This window comes from Gobio gobio, assembly GCF_949357685.1.
Source record: "Gobio gobio genome assembly, chromosome: 6".
NCBI classification, from domain to species: domain Eukaryota; kingdom Metazoa; phylum Chordata; class Actinopteri; order Cypriniformes; family Gobionidae; genus Gobio; species Gobio gobio.
This window is the reverse complement of record NC_137102.1, coordinates 58,823,717-58,848,716: the sequence shown is the minus strand read 5'-3', so window position 1 is coordinate 58,848,716 and position 25,000 is coordinate 58,823,717. Positions and strand designations below refer to the sequence as shown.

The 25,000-nt window shown below is 37.2% G+C and overlaps 2 protein-coding genes across 4 annotated transcripts in view; both read right to left on the bottom strand.

The window, feature by feature from the left end:
• Positions 1-7,193: 7,193 nt before the first annotated feature.
• Positions 7,194-10,772, bottom strand: nmrk2 (nicotinamide riboside kinase 2). Of its 3 annotated transcripts, none has more exons than XM_079820046.1 (8): positions 10,586-10,737; positions 10,417-10,507; positions 9,588-9,669; positions 8,251-8,425; positions 8,100-8,171; positions 7,922-8,028; positions 7,753-7,838; positions 7,194-7,670 (listed from the first exon to the last, which is right to left on the bottom strand). In XM_079820046.1, exons 1-7 carry the CDS (start codon positions 10,609-10,611, stop codon positions 7,753-7,755), a joined length of 639 nt encoding a protein of 212 aa, XP_079676172.1. In that variant the 5' UTR covers positions 10,612-10,737; the 3' UTR covers positions 7,194-7,670. The 3 variants fall into 3 exon arrangements, with proteins under 3 accessions (XP_079676172.1, XP_079676170.1, XP_079676171.1); XM_079820044.1 differs by having other exon boundaries at positions 9,621-9,669; XM_079820045.1 differs by lacking the exon at positions 9,588-9,669 and having other exon boundaries at positions 10,586-10,772.
• An 8,091-nt stretch (positions 10,773-18,863) lies between these two features.
• atcayb (ATCAY kinesin light chain interacting caytaxin b) overlaps positions 18,864-25,000 on the bottom strand; it is a gene marked incomplete at both ends in the record, with an annotated part of 36,362 nt that continues 30,225 nt past the window's right edge. The window contains one exon of the mRNA XM_079820554.1: positions 18,864-22,409. The remainder of the gene's footprint in view (positions 22,410-25,000) is intronic.

Below are 25,000 nucleotides of genomic sequence, written 5' to 3'. Positions count from 1 at the left end.
AACTTGTCTCGACTTCTTCGTATTTCAACTAAAATAGACCCAAATTTGATCTGCACCTCTGTTTGAGGTCTTCATGACAAACCGTGACGCTGGGCCGTTCTCACCTTTCCCCCAGCCAGACCTCGTGGTCCAGGCACTCGGCTGAAGGTGTGACAGCGCGACACACACGGGGTCACATGGCCGAAGCGGTTCAAGATCAGAGCACGCACTTCTATTTACATCTGACAGACAGAGCCTTCTCTGCTGACACTGAAGGCATGCAGCCTAAATATCCCAGCTCACACACATCAGCGCTCTGAGCATCAGCAGGAGCAGACCCAGATGCTTCTCATGAGGAGAAGAGCAGAACCTCAACGCTGTGCTCAACACTTTTGCATTTAAAAGTCAGAGATCGCAGTGTGAACTCAAACATTTCTCATTAAAATAAAACATGAAATAATAAAAGAATGTCATTTATTTTTAGCAACACAAATTAAAGTATAACTCCATAAAGTATTTATTTTAGTGAATGTATTTACATTATTCTGTTGTTATTTGCATACAAAATAACAAAGGGATATAAAATAATATACACACTCATTCACTCACAAATACACATACAAACACACGCACACACTCACAAATAAACTCACACACACACACACACACACACACACACACACACACACACACACACACACACACACACACACACACACACACACACACACACTCACAAACACACACTCACAAATACACTCAAACACACAAATACAATCAAACACTCTCACACACACACACACACACACACACATTCACAAATACACTCACACACAAACACGTACAAACACACACATGCACAAACACACACATGCACAAACACACACACACACACACAAACAAACACTCACACACACAGACTCAAACAAACACACACACACTCACACAAACACACTCACAAATACACTCACACACACACAAACAAACACACGCACAAATACACACACAAACACACACAATATCCCATACACACACACACACACACACACACACAAACAAACACACTCAAGCACTCACACGCACAAACACACACTCACTCACACACGCACTCAAACAAACACACACTCACTCATACACACAAACACTCACACACGCACTCAAACAAACACACACACACACACACTCACATACACAAACACATGCACAAATACACACACAAGCACTCACACGCACAAACACTCACACTCAAACTAAAACACACACACACACACACACACTCAAACAAACACGCACACAAACACTCACTCACTCACACACACGCACTCAAACAAACAAACAAACACGCACTCAAACAAAAACACACACACACGCACTCAAACAAACACACTCACACACACACGCACTCAAACAAACACACACACGCACGCACACTCAAACAAACAAACACACACACACTCAAACAAACACAAGCATCCTAAACCATGCACTCTCTTGAGTAGGTACCGTAGGCCTACTTATTTTAAATAAGTAATTACTTCACGACCACTAAAAAAGCATGAATGTGTGTAGTATGAATATAATCTGGTTGCACTACATTCGCCATGTTGTTATCATCACGTGACCTACCAGTCGGTTGGTCGCCATGTTGTTATAATCACGTCAGTTGCGTCGCTTCGCTGTCATTCACAAATCCTCTCCCGTGGCCTTTCCAGTGTAAGTTAAAATAATGAGATGTTATTTATTTTCTATAATTTCTTTGTAAAACGTAAAGTGTTGCACATTTGATTGAAGCAGAGACAGCAGAGATGATATGTAGTTTGTAAAACGTTTGAAAATGAAGCACCACAATCACACACTGGTTGCGTCGCATTGAGTAAACAAAAATCTTAAAGGTACAGTTCACCCAAAAAAATAATTTACTCACCCTCATGTCATTCCAAACCTGTAAGACTTTCGTTCATCTGCAGAACACAAATTAAGATATTTTTGATGAAATCTCTGAGTTCTCAACTACCACTTTGACGCTTCAAAAAGTTCATAAAGAGATCATAAAACGAATTCATATGAATGGAGTGGATTAGTCCAAATTTTCTGAAGAGACTTGATCGCTTTATATGACAAATAGATTGAATTTAGGCTTTTATTCACATTATATAAACATTCATCAACACACACATCAGTGTGAATTCTGGTCTGTTGACATTCTGCTTTTAGTATTTGTTGCAATAATGGACATACATGTTCTTATACCACCTTACAAAAATGAACCATGGTTTTACAACAAATCAAACCAAAAAAACATGGTTATTATAGTTAAACCATGGTAACCACAAATAACCATGGCTTTGCTACTCTAACCATATTTTATTTTTAACCATGGTATTTGTGGTAAAACTGTGGTTATATAAATGGTAATCAATTAGCCAAAAAACATGTTTACTACACTTTTACTATAATAAAACCATGGTTAATTTTCCTAAGGAAAGCCAGTCTAAATACTTGATGCGCAGATGATAAAATAAGGAAGGGAAAGTTCATGAGTGTTTGTGTGCACTGAAAGTACTTAAATAAAATTAGCATTGACATTGCATACTGGACATTACTGAAATGACCTTGTGATTGAGTGTCTGTTATGTGTTTGCTTTGGCATTGACTTTTAATAAATGTTTTAATAAACATAAAACCAGGCCAACATTGCTGGAAAACGGTGTAGTATAATTATTTACCTGAGCAGTTTTTTTTATATAATAGATACTGAGCTTTAAATAAGCACATCATGAAATGACCAAATAAATAATGAAATGTTGCAAACAATAAATACAAAATAAAATGGCATATTAGCGGTGTTGGGTAACTAACAAAGTAATTAATTACTAGCTACACTGAAAAAAAAGGAGTGTTGGATTGACATGATTTAATCATGTACATCACTTCCACATGAATCAATTAAAGGGGTCATGAATTAAGAAATCAACTTTTCATTCAGCCTTTGATCATTGTGATATAAGAATATCCTGTGAGTTTCAGAGCTGAAAACTTCCTTATTAGTCAAAGAAAAGCTTTTATTGACACCAGGCCCAACAAACTGCCTCAAACGTGTGATTCTATAGCCCCGCCCATCGATTATAGGCCTACGTTGAGCTAAACCAAATCGAACTTCCAAGCAATAAACATGCTGCATAAGCTTCATTCGGATTCCAATATTATGAATGCATGAACTTTATTTTTAATGAAGATCCTGCTCACGTGGGGAAGACATTGCGCGTTTGTTCCTTCATTTAACCACGGATTCGTTTGTAAACAAGATACTGGATTTGCAGACAGGATGAGATTACATGAATAAGTGAAGCAACACACTTATGTGAGTAAAAATGTTTTATTTATTTTTTTACATGTGACAGTATTGCATTGTTACAGATCATTTGATATCTATTGATTATGTGTATGTATCTAACTGAACATAACTTAGCACGCTGTCACAGGCTGGAGAATCCTTTATTTGAGGTGTTGTTGGTTCATTGTGCTGCGGTCCGTGATCAGACTTGGGCCAGGGCTCGCAAACCCTAATGTCCCGGGGCTATGTGTTTTCCAGACGGGCTACCAAAACATATCAAACGTACCTGCCTAACGGGCTATCTTAAATAGTGAAATAACATTCCTTTCTTGATGTGCGTTGTTCACTCTCTTGACTTGATATTTGATGGAAAAATACAATCGCGGAAATTTTGATCATGCTTTGATTTGTCTGACTCTGCCGTGAGGCTTGTGTGTGTGTGTGTGTGATGCACGGTTTGCGGTTATATCCACTGATTGGGCGGGCCAAGTAATAAAAAAATAACATTCCAATTAATTGCAGGTGGATGAGAGATAAATCATTGTGTTTGTTTGATAAAGACATATTTTGCGAGCCCTGAGGGTGAATCATTCCGGTTGCCGTTTCCCACAAGCTTTCAAAACAATTCCTCACGTGTACTCAGAAGCTCATTTTAATATGCTAAACTTATCCAATCAGAGCAGTGGGCGTTTACTTCCAAGTCTTCAGTGAGGCACGCCTATAAAAACAGTTCATAGTACAATACAAAAAGTATTCCAGGAGAGAGCCTCAAAACCAGGGTAGAAAATAGCCGATTACTTATTCATTATGATGTTTATGAATGTAAAAACCACGTGAACTTCATAAGTTGACCTCAGACAACAGTATATCATTTTTTTAAAAGCACGTTCATGACCCCTTTTAAGTTAAACAAACAAAATGGAATGAAGTCATTTTTAAGTAGCCAAATTGAGTAGTCTCACAATGATTTTAACATGGCTCTCTAACAACAGTGGTGTGCACAGGGGGCTTGAGACCCTGCCCCATCAAATCACAAAACACTATTTTATTTTTGTATATTTTAGTTGTCACTTGACTGATTTATAAGACTGTACTAACTAGCTTTGCACATAATGAACATGCCAAATGCTAAGTATGAAATGCTCTGTATTGACATGTGCTGTATTAGTCCTCAAGCAATTGCTCCGCTCTTCTCCACTGTATGGTAACCCAGTGTAATTTAAATGGTTCCAACAGAATTAAACATTAAACACTCTTAAACAATATAAAATCTCCCCCTTTTCTTATTTTGTCCAAAAACACAAACTCTACTCAAGTCCCAAGCAAAGCATGCTGGGAACTATAGTTTCAGCAAAAATAATTTTTGAGTACTTAATTGGTTCACATCAGTCATTGAACAGGGGATCGGTTTGACAGTTCTGTCGTCGGTTTTTAGTACATCATTGACTTAGCCTGGTCTTACCAGACTCTCGTACATTTCATTTGTTCAGAGAGTCTGGCCACTGTCCATTGACAAGCGTTTACTTCCTTGAAGGCGGGAACTCTGTTGAAGTTTTAAACTATTGGATCTGCCCAGAGCCCCTCTGGATCTGCCATAACCAATCGCTAACGTTTGGTCGTGATGTATGTCGTGTGCCGTTCACCTCTGTTTCTCACATGGAAGTCTGTAAAGATAAATGTGCAGCCACCTCAGTGATAAAACCTTGTGCATTCGGATTGTGATTTATTCACAGTGGAGGGGAGAGTTTTGTGATCGGGAACGGCTGCTCACTTGGTCCGTGACATGATTGTATACTGTAAATAAAATGTCATATGCTTGGTATGATAAGAATAAATCCTGCCGTAAATAACGGCCCAATTCAAATGTTTACGTGCTTTTTATTTTTTGAGCGGTGATGAAATATATTGCTCTTGTAAATACTTGCCAGCATTTAAAGAAATACAAGTCTAGAAATGCATCCAAATTACAGCGAAGCGCAACCGTACGGTGCTCTGCAGGGGTCAAAAAGGATATAAACAGTACATTTTGAAGTGATATATTCTTGAAAACTCAGAGATGTGGATTCGGACAGCAGTTAAATGACCACACGACCTGGTGTTTGTCTAAAGCAGGTAATTCGGCTGGGGATTTTTACGCGGGTGGTGGGAGACGGACAACAATAAAATCACTGACTAGCCCCTGTAAATGACGACAATACCTCCCGACCGCACGAGAAACAATTACCGTCCAAATAGGGCTTCAGCAACTCCTTCACCGCTAACGGAGCGAGCTGGAAAATCAAACTTTTCCCGAACCCCGTGGGGAGGAGGGCCACAACATCATCATGGCCACCAACAAAACTCAAAGATTATTGCTCCGGCTTTAACTTCTGGATATTCGGCAGCAGTGCCACAACGGACTGAATGGCTTCACTCGCATCTTTTCTCCGCCGCCATTACTGAACTTCAACTCAAACTAGCGCACAACATTAACGTCATCGTTCTCAGCCTCTCACTGTGTTCGCTGATTGGACCGGTTAAAATATGTTCGGAGAAAACCTAAGAATATACCGCAGTCCCAGACTGAGAACTGAAGGAAAATGAAAATTGAGCGGAAGTACGTAGGAGGGCGGAGCCAGGCTAATGTAAACATACCCTAAGAGGGTAACACTTTACAATAAGGTTCATTAGTTAACATGAACTAATAATGAACTGCACTTTTAAAGCATTTATTTATCTTTGTTAATGTTAAAGGGTTAGTTCACCCAAAAATGAAAATTCTGTCATTAATTACTTACCCTCATGTCGTTCGACACCCGTCAGTTCATCTTCACAACACAAATTAAGATATTTTAGTTGAAATCTGATGGCTCTGAAAGGCCTCACAACATTGGCACAATGCACTTTACACTCTCAAGACCCTTAAAAGGCACTAAAGACGTCGTTACAAAGTCCATCTCACTACAGTGGTTCTACAATAACTTTATGAATCGGCAAGAATAGTTTTTGTGCACAAAAAAACCCTAAATAACGACTTACATAGTGATGACGATTTCAAAACACGGCCTCATGAAGCTTCGAAGCGTTATGAATCAGTGAGTCGAATGAGCAGTTTGGATCGCCAATTTTCAGCAGTTTGACACGCGATCCGAATCATGAATCGACTCACTGATTCATAACGCTTCGAAGCTTCATGATGCCGTGTTTTGAAATCGTCATCACTATATAAGTCGTTATTTAGGGTTTTTTTGCGCACAAAAACTATTCTCGCCGATTCATAAAGTTATTGTAGAACCACTGTAGTGAGATGGACTTTGTAACGACGTCTTTAGTGCCTTTTAAGGGTCTTGAGAGTGAACCGTGCATTGTGCCTTTCAGAGCCATCAGATTTCAACTAAAATATCTTAATTTGTGTTCTGAAGATCAACGGAGGTCTTACGGGTGTCGAACGACATGAGGGGAAGTAATTAATGACAGAATTTGCATTTTTGGGTGAACTAACCCTTTAATTTCAACATTTACTAATGCATTATTCAAATCTTGTTAACATTAGTTAATGCACTGAACTAACATGAACAGCTGGAGTTTTATGAGCTAACGTTAACAATGATTAACTAAAGCTGAACAGAGGTGTTGTTCATGGTTAGCTCATGTTAACTAATACAACCTTATTGTAAAGTGTTACCCATAAGAGTAATCCCCTACTTTACATTTTCAAGGGAATTAAATTACAATAATTAATTAGTTAGCAATCCATTACACCCAACACTGTACATTCGCATAAATAAACAAGCTAAAATGAAATACTACACAAAATATGACATGGAATTTGGATTTAAATAAATTATAATAGATCCTCAAAATGTTGCAATCAATAAAAACACAACATATATGCATAAAATAAGGTGTGATGCATTTATTTGATGTAAAATGAAGAATGACACATTTTTACATGAAATATGCCCGGAACAAAATGTAATTCATATTTCAACATCTTGCATTTAATATTTTGAATAAATATTTTATATTTTGTAGCCAGGACATTGTAATGGCACAGATTTTCAACATGGTTCACATGCACGTCCCAGTGCTGAGAATGAACACACAACATTGAAAGGGTTCAAATGAAGAGCTTCAGTTACAGTAAAGTGAACACATTCATACATGTTCATCTCTGGATAGCCCAGAGAGCGATGCATGTTTAATAAAACAAGTTACATAGATACAGCAATATAAAATGACAGGCTCTTCCCCGTCAGTTTTAAAATAAGTCAGTACTTCATTATGTTATTTACAAAATTCGTCTAGTGGCTGAAGCCAGATCTACTAACGATGCTATTTACAGTTCTATACACACACATCTTCATTCCAAGAGATGCTGCAAAGAGAAAGAAGAAGCAAATGATGAGAAAAACATCTTGATAATGGAGGCATGTATACGAGAGGATGGAGATTCTTACCTATAAGGCATTCAGCATTGAGTTATGAATGTCTTCATAAACTTGGTTATAGAGCTCCTCTCTAGATTTCATCCCATCCACATATTCTGCAAAATACAAATCGTCCATGTGAGTTACAGATTACATTGGTAGTGAATGCATTTCCTCACTAGCTTCCAGTCAGACTTACGGATATCTAGGCTGCTGTTCTCCATCTCGGTCCTGTGTTTCAAGTACATGGGCCAAACGTGGCCGTCGAACAGACCAGGAGGGTCAGGAACGGTGTATGTTCTTGTACTGAAAAGGAGATGGATGCGTTAGAAACATCCTCGATTGAACCCTCCACAAACGTCAATAAGATCTCTCACCTTCTTCTCCTTTTGCACTCCTCGTATGGAATGGTGACGTAGTAGCACTTGTTGTAGACGTCGAGCAAAGGCCTGGAGGTGGACACGAGGAAACCGTCAACCTTACATTCGAGCTCAGCAAGTCAATAAGGCTTCAGACAAAAACACCTACTTGTAGTTATAGAGAAGAAATCCCTCTAAGATGAGTATGTGGGTCTCGCGGTCCGGGTCCGAGCCGTCGGATGGAGCGGAAACGGTCACGCCGTGGGAGCGTGCGAACTTCACCGGGTTCTCCATCCATCCCTTAACCGTGTTCACCATCGCATCCATGTCCATGGCGGTGATCACTGCACAAGGGAGACAAAAAAGACGAGGCGTGTCTCACATGCATGGATAAAGGAAACATTCAAGTTATGCATTGAAAATGTTTCTCTCTTCTTTTAAATTATTGTCCCTTCTCCTTCTCAGGGACGTTAAAAATTAATGTTATAACACTTGTGAGTCAAATTTACACTAGCAGTCTAAGGTTTGGACGCACTTAAAATGACACAAATGGAAATTCTTCTACTCATTTTGGATATTCATCCATTTGTAATGCTTTTAAACACTCAGGGCCAGATTTACTAACAGCGTTAAACTACTGTCAGGATTTTATGCAAGCTCGTTTCCGCCACAGAATAAAAACGCTAATCGTTTATATCAATTCTGACATAATAAAACGCAATTGCGAGGTTTAAACAAAACTTTTTCCCTCAGATTTGGACTTTATAACTTTTATATCTCGCAATTCTGACTTTATATCTCGAAAGTGAGAATTGTGAGATAAAAAGTCGCAATTATCTTTTAAATTGTGTTATTCCGTGGCGGAAACAAGCTTCCATTTGAAGACACAGTGATAAATTAGCGCTGAAAAGCTGTTTTTTTGCGGCTGACTTTATTGCATATGCATTTGTAGGGGTTTCCCTTTCAAATGCCGAATTTATGGGAGGAAAGTACTTAAATTAATCATGCAAGGAGATTTACTAAGGTTTGCGCTAGTCAATTTACTGGTGTTAGCGCCTTTATTTATTATGTCTTAAACCAGACGCAAATTTGCGCTGCTCGTTGGTCATTATGCAAATGATCCGGCTGCATCTGTTTTTTAAGATGCGCTGAACTTTCCACTCCCGTTGGCGCTTTATTGGAATTGTGTTCTCATGCTAGTTTGCCCTGTTTAGTAAATCTGGCCCATGCATAATTTCTCTCCTCTTTATAAATGCTCTTTAAAAGTCCCATAAAGAACATCTATGGAAGTAACAAAATGTTCACTGAAAGGTTCTTTACGGAACCAAAAATGTGTCTATGTTCCCTTTTTTGTTTGTTTTTAAACTCACAGGCACAGTTTATTGGTTTTTAGGTGCATCCAAACGTTTGACGTGCAATGTAAGAAAAACAGTTTGGCTGGGTTTTAGGTTTATGTTACAGAAAAGCAAACATCAGAATGTTTATGGAAAGGTGGGAATACATTACTGTTTCTCTTCCCACAGCGAAAGCCACTCTTACCATCCCATTGTCTAAAGCCGTCCTCCCCGAGCTCTATTTGATCTTGGGGCTGCAATAACAGTGACCAATAAAACAAAAAGGTGTAGATCGCTCAGGCAGTGCTGGTCCCACCTGGACATGTGACGCCAAGCACTCTTCTAAAATCATGTTCAATTTGAACTGCGTGAAGGGGCAAATTTTACTCTTTTAATTTGGTCGCAATGCACTAAAATGTGCATTCGTTGCACTGAATTATCTTTGCCAGCATGTAGCCAATGCGATTCCGCTGTAGAAGAGCTTCCGATGACAGTTAGGAATGTGTGTGTGATGACCTTAAGAGGTGTTATGAAAGATATCGATATGGTCGCTAGTGTGATGAAGGCTTGGAGATTCTCTTGCATGCCTCAGAATGATTAACGCATGAGCAAGAGAATCATATTAGTGGAGTTTAATGCTGCAAATGAATGCCTGCTAGACTGTACACCTCAGGCGGCATTCATTTGTTGTGTCTTTGAGGTTGGCTGTCCAGGAGAACACCAGCATAGGGTTCATGAACTACATCGAACCAACAAAACGGACAATTGATCCATAAAAACAACATTATGTCCTACATGTCTTTACCTTTTCCGTCCCTTGGTGGTCTATATTCTTTATACTACACAATAAATATGAAGTATTTGGACACTTATATCAAAATGCATGGAATTAATTGCATTAGATGGCATTCTTAAGTATGGCATAAATGTCCAAATATTTCTAGGAGCCACAGTATAAACGAGTAAGTGTAATTTAACAGTATCTTGGAATCTCTCCATACCTTGAAAAAATCATCTTGATGTACCACACAACAGTTTGGTAAGTTCTTTATGAGTCTTCCCGTCAATGTTGTCTTGCCTCCATTGGTCACACTGTAATAGACACATTATAAATATTAATAAACAATTATGTATATGTATTCAATATAAACGATCTTGAGAATTACTCACCCCCCAATGCCAATAATAAACTTCATTGTGATCCTTTTTGATCTTGGTCTTCGCGGTAGGACACTAGCAAAGGAATTGCTTCCTTTAATACGGTCGGGAATGCTTTCTATCTCCTTCCTCTCTTTCTCCCAGAATCTCCCTCTCTTTACTATTTCATTGATGGACTAGGCTTTCGCCTTCTTTATATAGGCGGCTGGGCTTTGCGTCACGGAGACGTTGGGCGCCGTCCAATAAGGCCGCTTTCTGGGAACCAATCAGCGATTGAGTCGTCTTGCTAATTTGCATACTGGCACCGTTCCACTGCCGCACCTGTCGCGCTTCTGTCAGCAGGTCGCGCGCGCGCGGTGGGGGCAGATCGAGCCCTGCGCGGCTCCGAGGGGCAATTAAAGAGTGGAAATATACCACCAAATCATGCCAACTTGTGTTTTACACACATGACCAACACCAACCGAGATCAATGACGTGAATAAACGCAGGTAAAGGGATAAACATTTACACAACGAACCGTTTTAGTCATAAAGAAGACCAGCGATTTTACAGTGATTGGCATAAAGCAATTTCTTGTGGTTACAATGGAGGTTTTATAGTCATAATGGCATAATAAAGACTAAAGCTGTAAATTAAAGCGATTTTACAACGATTTCACTTGTTACTTCACAGGTTAACCATTGTTTTATTATAGTAAAGTTTGTCAATCCACCAAAAAAAGTTATAGTTATAGTTGGTGGATTGATTACCTTTTGTATATCCACAGTTTTACTACAAATGGTAAAACTATTGTTAGTGTTGTGAAACCATGGTTAATTTATTTATCTATATGGTAGCCTATTATATATATATATATATATATATATATATATATATATATATATATATATATATATATATATATATATATATATATATATATATATATATGGTTTTACCATGGTTACCGTATATATATATATATATATATATATATATATATATATATATATATATATATATATATATATATATATATATATAAAACCTTGTGTTTTTCTCAGTTTTCCACTGCAGTACCATGGTTACCATATATATATGTATAATGTAAATAGTAACCATGATACCGCAGTGGGGAACTATAATAATCAGGATCTCTCATGTCAGGATCAAACATTTCTTGTTGTTGAAATTGATTCTGGCCAGACTGGAGGTCACTGAGTACAAATGAGCTGAAATGTATCGGCACAAATTATGTGAGAGGATATACTGCATACTAAGAACATGTATCATGTTTTTAGAACACTATTATGGTCTTATGGTCCATAATTATTAGCCTCTTTTAAATAATATTCAGAATCAGAAACCATATATATATATATATATATATATATATATATATATATATATATATATATATATATATATATATATATATATATATATATATATATATATATATATATATGTGTGTGTGTGTGTGTGTGTGTATGTATTTATGGTAACCATGGTACCGCAGTGGAAATAGTTTAGGAATTGTGGATTTTGTGTCAAAAAATTAACGCATACTGTTAATGTACCTAATGGATTATTAGATACCATAATCAATGCAGTCAATTGCTATTATTAAACCCCTATTAAACAAGTAAAATAAAGAACCCGTTAAACACAATTATGCTGAAAATTGGTCATTTTCATCACAGATAATAAATATTATTTACAATATTATATGTAACCTGAACTTCCATAACCATTCTTCTTATTATTATTATTATTATTATTCCTCCACTGGGCAATGTGAAATACAGAACACTATTTATACTTATATTTATTTAGCACACCATATCTGTTTACATTTACATTCCCTTCCATTTGTATATGACACATGTGTACATACATATATTGTGAATTATATATATATATAAAAAAAATTTATTCACTTAATAAAGGAGCAGTGTGTAGTATTTATGAGGATCTGTTGACGAAATGCACATACCTATGTTTTGTGGCGTATAAAGAACTTACATAATGAACCGATATGTTTTTATTAGAATGAGCCATTTCTATCTCCACACACTGCGTTCCATAGATATTCATAATAAAGTCTAGATGTCTCGTCCGCTGCTGGCCAATGGAGGTCGACGTCCACACCTGGCGGCCATCTTGTCACAGTCGGCTCGCTCACTCGTAACATTGTGTTTTAATGGTGCATGTACTTTTTAAATAACCATAACTTGCTCAATTTTCTATACCGATTTTCAAACTGTTTGGTTTGTTATAAACGTCAGAGATGTAGTTATGACACTATTTGCTTATGAATAATTATTCAGAATTTGTCCAGAATTATAGCCAAGTTAATAATGTTTGTAAGAAACCAAACCATTTGTAAATCCGTCAAGATTTCAGTGAGATAAGAGTATTTGTGTTCAGATCACTCGCCTTACATCAGGCACCACAGAGCCCGCTAGAAAGCTTGCCTGTGACAAGATGGCCGCCGGTGATGACGTTAGAGACTTCGCCGTAAGACATCTAGCCTTTATTATGTATATCTATGCTGCGGCCCCCTTACAGTAAAGTCGCCATTTTGCACCGCCATGTTTCTACAGTAGCCCTAAAGGGACAAACTTCTCTACGCAGCGCTAGCTACTCTCTGCTCTCTCAGACCATAGATATACATAATAAAGGCTAGATGTCTTACGGCGAAGTCTCTAACGTCATCACCGGCGGCCATCTTGTCACAGGCAAGCTTTCTAGCGGGCTCTGTGGTGCCTGATGTAAGGCGAGTGATCTGAACACAAATACTTTTATCTCGCTGAAATCTTGACGCATTTACAAATGGTTTGGTTTCTTACAAACGTTATTAACGTGGCTATAATTATGGATGCTTGAACAAATTATGAATAAGTATGTAGTGTCATAACTACATCTCTGACGTTTATAACAAACCAAACAGTTTGAAAATCGGTAGAAAATTGAGCAAGTTATTGTTATTTAAAAAGTACACGCACCATTAAAACACAATGTTACGAGTGAGCGAGCCGACTGTGACAAGATGGCCGCCAGGTGCGGACGTCGACCTCCATTGGCCAGCAGCGCGGACGAGACATCTAGACTTTATTATGTATATCTATGTCTCAGACGACATCTTTGTCCTGTGTTGGCCACCATAGCTTCTCTATGAGCTTCGAAAGGGAGGGGTGAGCGGTGGACGGTTGCAATTCACAACCTCACCACTAGATGTCGCTAAAACGTACACACTGCACCTTTATTTTATTTTTCTATTTTTTCTCATCTGTCTTGTCGCCGTCATTTTGTCGTTACTGTAAGCTTGTGTCACCAAGACAAATTCCTTGTATGTGTGTAAACATTCTTGGCAATAAATCTCTTTCTGATTCTGAATATTATTTAAAATAGGCTAATAATTAAGGTGATTATTTAAAATAAACACGAGAGCACAATGTCCATAGTGTTCTAAGACCATAATACATGTTCTTAGTATGCAGTATATCCTCTCATATCATTTCATCCGATACATTTCAGCTCATTTGTACTCGGTGACCTCCAGTCTGGCCAGAATCCCACATGCGATCATTCAATCTCAACATCAAGAAATGTTTGATCCTGATGCGAGAGAGTGTTGACCGTAAGAACTTTTGTTAGAGCTATGTATGATTGATGTATGTTTGCTTGTATGCTTCTCGTTTGGAGGCTTGTTAATCATTATGGTCACACACGCTGCATATGAACGGAAGCGAGATCACAGAGCCAAATGTTAAATAAAGACGAGACAAGCGTGTGGTATTACTTGACCATCCTGATTAAATTCTTTCCAATTACTTGACTTGTCTTCTTGGCACAGCGTGAGGGAACTTTTCTCAGTGCCCGTAGCGCTATATTCGGCTACATGTGACCATTCATCATGGCACAAATGCTTCTGACGCAACAAACAAACATACCAGACTATCAGATTAATAGCAAATATCCAATGGCAAGAGCTCTGTTCCAAACCTTACCTAGACAGCATCAAAATCCATAATATTAAAACATTTTCTATCAGACAGATATAATGCAGAATCACACATATCCTCTACATATATAAAAACTTGATCTTATTAAAACTAATCCATGTTCAGACTACTTCAAGGGTATATGATGATACTAACATTTCACGTCCTTTTATGACTATTGCAACAGTCACTGTTAGTATTCTGTAACATATCTTTTAGTCATTCATAATTATCAGTCATCTGACATTGTCCTGAGTAATATAAAAACTAATATAAAACACTTTGAACCAATCAATAAATGACACACGAGTTACACAAGTTTCCTTTAATGTCAGTAAACAAACATGTAAACGTGTACTCACAATAATAATCACACATTCAGCGGTGTAAAGCATATATTTATATAAAAGTACATATTTTGAATGCTATTCTTCAGTAATATTTTGAGATGTTTGTACTTTAAACTGAATATTTAATATATTTTAATCTTTACGGTAATTTAATTAGACCTTCAAAAACAAAGTATATTTAACAGGTTAAGACCTTTTATATATATATATATATATATTAATGGGAATATACTTTGGAAATATTTTACTCTTAACAAGTCTATGGGTGATAAAAATTGTGGCCAACGTGTTTTGGAGAAAGGCTTTTATATCATAACTTAATTATGTTTCATAACATAATTTATTTCCCCCACTTTCAATTCTTTTACTTCAATGGAAGGTCAGATTTTTGCAAATTTTTTGAATGAACGATCAAAAGGATAAACAAAACAGATTTAGCCATCTTTGATCATATTTACCAGGGGTGCAAATAATCATTCTGACCACAACTGTATAAATAAATAATAGCTAATAATATAAATATATAAGCTTTATATAAGCTAAGAATATAAATATAATTATTAAAATAATATACTACAATAAATGTTTATAGTTTTCTACAATTAAATATGGAAACGTATTTAACTTAGTTACACATAAGGTTCCATTTAACATTAGTTAACATGACCTAACAATGACAAATAATTCTAAAGCATTTAATAATCTTAGTTCATGTTCATTTCAACATTTACTGAAACATTATTACAATCAAAAGTTGTACCTGGTAATATTATTTAATGGACCTGAACATGAACTAACTGTGAACAGTTTTTTTTATGAACTAACATTAGCAAAGATTAATAAGTACAGTAATAAATGTTAGTTAAAGGGTTAGTTCACCCAAAAATGAAAATTAGCCCATGATTTACTCACCCTCATGTCATCCGAGGTGTATATGACATTCTTCTTTCAGACGAATAAAATCTTAGTTATATTAAAAATGTCCTGGCTCTTCCAAGCTTTATAATGGCAGTGAATGGTTATGTCGTTATTAAAGTTTATAAAAGTGCATCTATCCATCATATAACTGCTCCACACAGCTCCGGGGGGTTAATAAAGGCCTTCTGAAGCGAAGTGGCATGTTTGTGTAAGAAAAATATCCATATTTAAAACTTTACAGACTAAAATAACTAGCTTCCTGCGGTCAGTGGTAGCAAGTCGACTTACGGTGAAAGAGCAACCCTTGACGCATGGGTATTGACCAAGCGAGAACATCCCCCAGTTTCTCTTGAAGCCAATACAGAAGTGAGTTAAACTGCAGTTCATGGACTGGCCACTAGAGACAGACTCCAGAAGGAGCAGAATCTCATTGAGCTCATGTTAAAATGCCCAACTTTACAGCAGAAAAACACATGTTTACATTCTGGGACAAATTGTGGTTTTGGTCTATACGACTAATTTTGCCCTTCATGACGACTGTGAGGGGGGTGAATTTATTTATAACTCATTCGTTTACATTATATAAAGCCTTAAAGTTCTGCATAATTAAGGGCGTGGCCACTTTGAGTGACAGGTGCTGTTTGTCTGCTGTCTGTTAGTCATCACGTCACCTCAGCTCCGCCCACGTCCCGCCTCTTTGCCCAGTTTCTGTTATCCGGGAGTGATGCGCGATGACGCGCTGCCAAGATGGCGACGGCCAGCTCGACCCGACTTTACGCTTCAAAAACTGCTCTTCAGAATCCTATGGGCGACGTCACGGACACTACATCCATTTTTTTTACAGTCTGTGGTATTGATGAACGCAGAAGCGTAGAGGATAGAGCAAAACAAAACACCGGTCATGAATTAGAGTCTAGAACGAGAATTGTTAAAGAGAAATGGCGGAGGATTTCGATATAAGAGAAGAGGGGCTTGAATTTGTTGCCAGCACCATCCGCGAGAGGCATCAAAGCTTGCGATGCGTCAAGGGTTAATCTTTTAGCGTAAGTCGACTTGCGTACCGCTGACTGCAGGAAGCTACTTATTTTAGTCTATAAAGTTTTAAATATGGATTTTTTTTAACACTGTGTCCTAACTACACGCGACGCGATAAGATTCCAGCGACAAGCAACTTGTCTGTCCACACCAGAGGCGATGCGACTACGAGATACGACAAATCAATCAAAAACCACAGCCAATCAGAACAGTGTGTGGGCGGGCTCTCGCGGGCTCAAGTGCACAGCACCAGAGATTAATCCTGACGGCACTCGCAAGGAAATGGATAAGTACATAATCAAATTCACAAATATCACGCTATTTAAACATTACTTACATACTGAGTCACTAAGACAATCTTTGTCATAGAATAAACTTGTTTGTTAACAGTTTGAACGTTCTTGTTTCCATTTGTTTAATTTCAAGATCTGAGGTGAATTATCCACTGTTGCTTTTAGTAAGACAAAGCTGGGAGCACTAAATGATATTCAAAGTCACATTAAACGCTTTTAACATTAAATAAAGCACATAAACATTACCTGAGATTATGTTTTATGTTGTTGTTGTTCAACCGCGACGTCGCAGAAATAGAAACCGTTTCTAAAATAGACTCATCGCGTGTCGTTGTCGCGGCTGGTTAGGACAAAAACTCCAATTAACATGGAAAAGACACCTTTTATCGCGTGTCGCGGCGTCGGGTCTCGTGTAGTTAGGACACGGTGTTACACAAACACGCCACTTCGCTTCAGAAGGCCTTTATTAACCCGCTGGAGCCGTGTGGAGCAGTTATATGATGGATAGATGACCTTTTATGGACTTCAAAAACGACATAACCATTCACTGCCATTATAAAGCTTGGAAGAGTCAGGGCATTTTTAATATAACTCTGATTTTATTCGTCTGAAAGAAGAATGTCATACACATAGGATGACTTGAGGGCGAAACATTTTCATTTTTGGGTGAACTAACCCTTTAGTTTAATGCATCAACTAATGTTAACTAATGGCACCTTAGTGTTTTAGCTTTATTATTATTATTATTATGTGTATTCACACCAAGTGCAAATAGCGTGCCTTGTTGGCAAGTGCTATTCACACTCGCTCCGCCTAACAATGCCTGTTTGGGACAAACAAGATTAAAACAACACGCATGTATTTCAGCGTCTTCAGTGGTGTAGTCAGTAAAGCATAAGGCTCATGAAATAAGGTTTTGACGCGATGGACCCGGGTTCGAATCCGCCTTTTGCAGAGCTCGCTCTTCTCCCTTTTCCCATCACATGTCACATCAGAAAGGCATTTACTTTCAATAAAAATGAAGAAAATGTTCTAAAAGTGCAAATAAAGTGCCTAACGAAATGTTTAATAATAATAAAGGTTATTGGGTAGGGTTAGGGGTCAGTGTAGCGAGGGCTTTCATTGTCCCATTAAATGATTTTAATAAATATAATAAGTTACACAATGTTATTATTGCATCCTGTTAATGTACAGCAATACTGAGGTGCAAATATTATGCATCTGTCAAAATAAAGTATAAATTACAAGTATTAATTACTGTTTACACATATTGCAAAGAACTGCTACTTTTACATGTTGTAAATAGAATATATCACTATTTTCACTTAGTAAACAGCATCTACAGCTATTTGCACTTGACACAATAGTCATTATTTTACTATTTGTGTGTCCTTTCGACACCTCAGCATGAATAGAGATGAACAGGTAGAGCCAAAAGACTTTGTTTACTAGGTCAAAGCATTGCTTTACTCAAAAAAAATTTGTTTTTCCAGCCTGACATGTGTGAGGTGATCGGAGCTCAGGTTGCGTTTGTTTTGACATTCAAATATCAGATGAGCCAGAATCTCCCTCTTTCCTGCCCCGTAAACAGAGCCTCGCTGGGACACGCATGACCGTCCCACACAACAATGCCGTGTTATTGAATTAAACACCAAATCCTGCCCGTCTAAATCTGGCCTGTGAGTAATGCAACCGGAAACTGGAAAATACAAGGCTTGACCGTTATATTGACTTTTTATTAGTCATCACATCATCAATGTTAGCACTTATTGCACATCCTATGATACAAATGATTTACACACAGTACACTGTTAAACAGTCTGATCATGTACATTATACAATAATGTGGCTGAAATGATCCCATCAAAATGCATTATGAGCACGGACCGTTCCAGTCCTGCATGCTGATTGGTCAATTGTCATTGTGAAATTAGTCACTGCGTGTCGAGCAGAAAACATGTAGACTTTAAAACAAGGTCCCGTTAGTTTAACTAACATTAAAAGTGCAGTTACAGTATTTTAATAATGTATTAGTAAATGTTGAAATGAGCTAAGATTAATAAATGCATCGTGTATTGTCGGTTCATGTTAAGAAATGGAACCTTATTGTAAAGTGTTATGTATGTGATATATAACAGAGCACCCATAAGGCATTATGAAGGGAGGGATAACAAGCTCCGCCTCTTGTGATGTCATAATGGGGCGGAGCCGGATGACAGAGTCTATGTACACGGATTACTTCAGGCGGCCCACTAGGATTACCGCCAAACACTTCTATCATACTACTTGTACTATTTCTACAGTATGCATATTGTGCACAGAATTCATTGCATACTGTGAATACTGTATTCCACAATGTAATGCGTTAAACGTTGAATTTCTAGTGCGATGCATGAAAAGGAAATCATGTCAACCATGATTTTTATCATCCTCTTGACTGTAAAAAGTGAAGACATTTTTATACAAAACTGCATTAAAGAGATAGTTCACCCTAAAATGAAAATTCTGTCATCGTTTACAGTTGACAGCACCCATTGACTTCCATAGTAGGAAAAACTAAAATGGCTACCGTCAACTGTTTGATTACCAACATTCTTCAAAATGTCTTCTTTTGTGTTCAGCAGAAGAAAGAAACTCCTACAGGTTTGAGTAAATGATGACAGACTTTTTATTTTTGGGTGAACCTTTAAAAGGAGATTATAACTGGATGCCATTGGCTGAATAAAACATGCAATGCACTGCAAAATGATTTTCTTCCTCAGTATTTTTGTCTTGTTTCCCAGTACAAATACCTAAACTTAAATCAAGATACATTTACTTGAGAAGCAAAATGAGATATAGGGCCTTATTTTAATGATCTGAGCGCACGGCGCAGGTGCACTTAGTGCATGTCCGAATATACTTGATAGTGTAAAAACGGTACGAAAAAACGGTTGGTGCACCCGGCACATGGTCCAAAAGGGTTGTCCCTCATCTCTTAATGAGTCGTGGGTGTGTTTTGGGTGTAACGTGCAATAAACCAATCAGAGTCTCATCTCCCTTTCCCTTTAAAATCCAGTGGCACTTACAAAAGTGTGTGCTGCTGCTGCGCATCCCTGTGTGTGTACTAATCAGAGCGTACGCGCGTTGTGCATTGCCTATAGGCTCATATTACTAACACACACTTTAAATAACACAAAAAATCCTGCTTGACTTTAGAGCAAGTTTGTGTTGGTCAATGGTCAGTCGTTTTCTATTCCTCAAAATAGCAACACACCAACAATGCTCCTGAACACACCCGGTTTTCAGACTAGATGCCCATGGGTGAACAGATGCTGGACGTGAGTGCGTTTGCTATTTAAACAATGTGGCGCTGGACGTGAACATGAGAACTGTGAAGATAGCAAAAAACACTAGTGTCGCGCCTGGTGTTGCATTGCGCCGAGTGTATGATAAAGCCCATAAAGTCTTGCTTTCTGAAAAATGTATCAATTTTAAATACCTGTCAATACTATTTATGTTGCTACTTTATATGTTCTTCTTGTCTATTTTTGTCTGTATACATGTTTTTATGTGAATGTTCCACTGAGACAAGGACAACATTTCGTTGCACATACATTCACTTGAGAAGCAAAATGAGATATTAAAGGTGCACTATGTAACTTTTCCGTCCGCTAGAGGTCGCCTATTCAAAACAAAGGTGTAGTTTGATGACTCCAAGTTTGAGTGCAGAATCTCGGGACATGTGGTCTTCACCTCACAGCCGATGGGAAAGAATCGGGATAGAAATCATGTTGATGGATGTGATTATTAACGTTACTGTAGTCTGAAGCAGAGCAGGACGAGTGTTGTGGAGCTGAGGAACCGCTGGAGCGATTGATAATAAGATGAACGCAACACACGCCTCGCAAGCAGCGGGACTTTTATTATGCCACAGTCGCCGGCGCCATTTCCGCTCCTCCGCTCATGAGTGTGAAGTAACGCAGCTCTGTTGATCATATTACACACATCTGAGTGTGTTGATGATGTTCTGACGTTACTCTGTGTGTTCTCTCAGCGGCTGCTATGACACTTGTTCACACTGCAGTGAGAGGAAAGCGTTTCTGCAGAATAAAACTGCAAACCAATGGGAACGCAGATATGATGTCATCGACAGGCCACGCCCCTCACACGTCCCGGTTCATTGGTTAAAATATTATCTCACGATTTACAAATAGTTGGAAACATTTGGGATATTGTAAGTACTCGACTGAACAAAATATATAACACTGGCCTAGTGTCTTCTGGATATTTTATTGCATAAATGTTACATAGTGCACCTTTAAGTCTTGCTTTCTAAATAATATTTCACACTTTAGAGAGTTTACGCATAAACAAGAACAAATATCTGCCAATGGGCTCAGAAAAATAAACGTCATTCTTTTTTTGACCCCACTGGCAGATTTTCAGAAAGCACTGCTTCTCCAGTAAATCTTGATTTAAGGATGTTTAGATATTTGTAGCTGAAAAACAAGACAACAATTCTGATAAAGAAAATCATTTTGAGGTCATGTGACAGCAATGTAGCCGTATGACGTGTGTATTATTGGCAGAGCGTTCCCCGTTAGCTGCCTTGAATCCTTATTAAAGACATGTATTACAGAGGCAGTGAACCTGACGCTCAAAGTGACCTGCATGTCTTTGAACTTATGAGCACAACCTTCACGTTTTGTCTGTTTGTGTGCTACACATGTACATGTCAACATGAATATCAAGTTCATCCGCTTTTATTTGCTATTATTGCTGAGAACTTCATTGAATTTCTCCATTAAACACTGACTAGATTTCAGAAAGAATGAATTAATGCAGCACTAAACAATTTGGCGATTGGCTAACATGATACATAAAGTTGTGTTCATGGCAAGATGTCCAGTGAGCGATTATAAAGACAATCATGATTTCATATGGACTTTAAACCTGTATCCTGCTGCATTATGTAACAGGCAGAACAGTTCCCCGTGGTTAAAACACACCACGCTTCCTCTACAACACCAGCGACTGTTTGCACAGATGTTCAGACACAAAACCAGTGTTAGAAAAGAGAGTCCGTGAGTGTGTGTTTTCTCTCTTACTTCCGCTTGTGAAGTGATCCAGGTCAAAGGTCAGGGTGTGTGGAAAAACTTCACTTTGGACAGAGAGTCACAAACAATGATTGTGTTTGTCCACGTGATTGTTCTTTAAAGGATCCTCTTTGGAAAATGAACATGCACAGATGAATCCCTGACCTGAGGCGTATCTGTGAACGAGAAAAATATCATTAAATATCATTCATCATCACTACATTTGCATTTATGCCTTTGGCAGACGCTTATATCCAGAGTCAAGGCACACATTTACATTCCCTCAGTTCTTGCTTTCCCTGGGAATCGAACCCGTGATGACCTTGGCGTTGCTAGCGCCACTCTCTATTGCTTGAGCTACAGGAGAGCATTTATTATTATCACCCTCTTTTAGATTTTATTATTTATCTATATCTATCTATCTATCTATCTATCTATCTATCTATCTATCTATCTATCTATCTATCTATCTATCTATCTATCTATCTATCTATCTATCTATCTATCTATCTATCTATCTATCTATCTATCTATCTATCTATCTATCTATCTATCGGTCTGTCTGTCTATCTACACTCTAAAAAGTGCTGGGTTAGAAATAACCCAAGTTGGGTTGAAAATGGACTAACCCAGCAATTGGGTTGTTTTAACCCAGCGATTGGGTTAATTTAACCCAGCAATTAGGTTGTTTTAAGCAAACATTTAACCCAACCGCTGGGTTTAAACAACCCATTCACTGGGTTAAAACAACCCAATCGCTGGGTTAGTCCATTTTCAACCCAACTTGGGTTATTTTTAACCCAGCATTTTTTAGAGTGTATCGGTCTGTCTGTCTGTCTGTCTGTCTGTCTGTCTGTCTGTCTGTCTGTCTGTCTGTCTGTCTGTCTGTCTGTCTGTCTGTCTGTCTGTCTGTCTATCTATCTATCTATCTATCTATCTATCTATCATCTATCTGTCTGTCTGTCTATCTATTGTTCTATCTATAGTTCTATCTATCTGTTTTTCTATCTATCTGTCCATCCGTCTGTCTATCTATCTATCTATCTATCTATCTATCTATCTATCTATCTATCTATCTATCTATCTATCTATCTATCTATCTATCTATCTATCTATCTATCTATCTATCTATCTATCTATCTATCTATCTATCTATCTATCTATCTATCTATCTATCTATCTATCTATCTATCTATCTATCTATCTATCTATCTATCTATCTATCTATCTATCTATCTATCGGTCTGTCTGTCTATAATCTATCTATCTATCTATCTATCTATCTATCTATCTATCTATCTATCTATCTATCTATCTATCTATCTATCTATCTATCTATCTATCTATCTATCTATCTATCTATCTATCTATCTATCTATCTATCTATCTATCTATCTATCTATCTATCTATCTATCTATCTATCTATCTATCTATCTATCTATCTATCTGTCTGTCTATCTATTGTTCTATCTATAGTTCTATCTATCTGTTGTTCTATCTATCTATCTATCTATCTATCTATCTATCTATCTATCTATCTATCTATCTATCTATCTATCTATCTATCTATCTATCTATCTATCTATCTATCTATCTATCTATCTATCTATCTATCTATCTATCTATCTATCTATCTATCTATCTATCTATCTATCTATCTATCTATCTATCTATCTGTCTGTCTATCTATTGTTCTATCTATAGTTCTATCTATCTGTTGTTCTATCTATCTATCTATCTATCTATCTATCTATCTATCTATCTATCTATCTATCTATCTATCTATCTATCTATCTATCTATCTATCTATCTATCTATCTATCTATCTATCTATCTATCTATCGGTCTGTCTATCTATCTATCTATCTATCTATCTATCTATCTATCTATCTATCTATCTATCTATCTATCTATCTATCTATCTATCTATCTATCTATCTATCTATCTATCTATCTATCTATCTATCTATCGGTCTGTCTATCTATCTATCTATCTATCTATCTATCTATCTATCTATCTATCTATCTATCTATCTATCTATCTATCTATCTATCTATCTATCTATCTATCTATCTATCTATCTATCTATCTATCTATCTATCTATCTATCTATCTATCTATCTATCTATCTATCTATCTATCGGTCTGTCTATCTATCTATCTATCTATCTATCTATCTATCTATCTATCTATCTATCTATCTATCTATCTATCTATCTATCTATCTATCTATCTATCTATCTATCTATCTATCTATCTATCTATCTATCTATCTATCTATCTATCTATCTATCTATCTATCTATCGGTCTGTCTATCTATCTATCTATCTATCTATCTATCTATCATCTATCTGTCTGTCTATCTATTGTTCTATCTATAGTTCTATCTATCTGTTGTTCTATCTATCTATCTATCTATCTATCTATCTATCTATCTATCTATCTATCTATCTATCTATCTATCTATCTATCTATCTATCTATCTATCTATCTATCTATCTATCTATCTATCTATCTATCTATCTATCTATCGGTCTGTCTGTCTATCTATCGGTCTGTCTGTCTGTCTATCTATCTATCTATAATCTATCTATCGTTCTATCTATCTATCTATCTATCTATCTATCTATCTATCTATCTATCTATCTATCTATCTATCTATCTATCTATCTATTTATCTATCTATCTATCTATCTATCTATCTATCTATCTATCTATCTATCTATCTATCTATCTATCTATCTATCTATCTATCTATCTATCT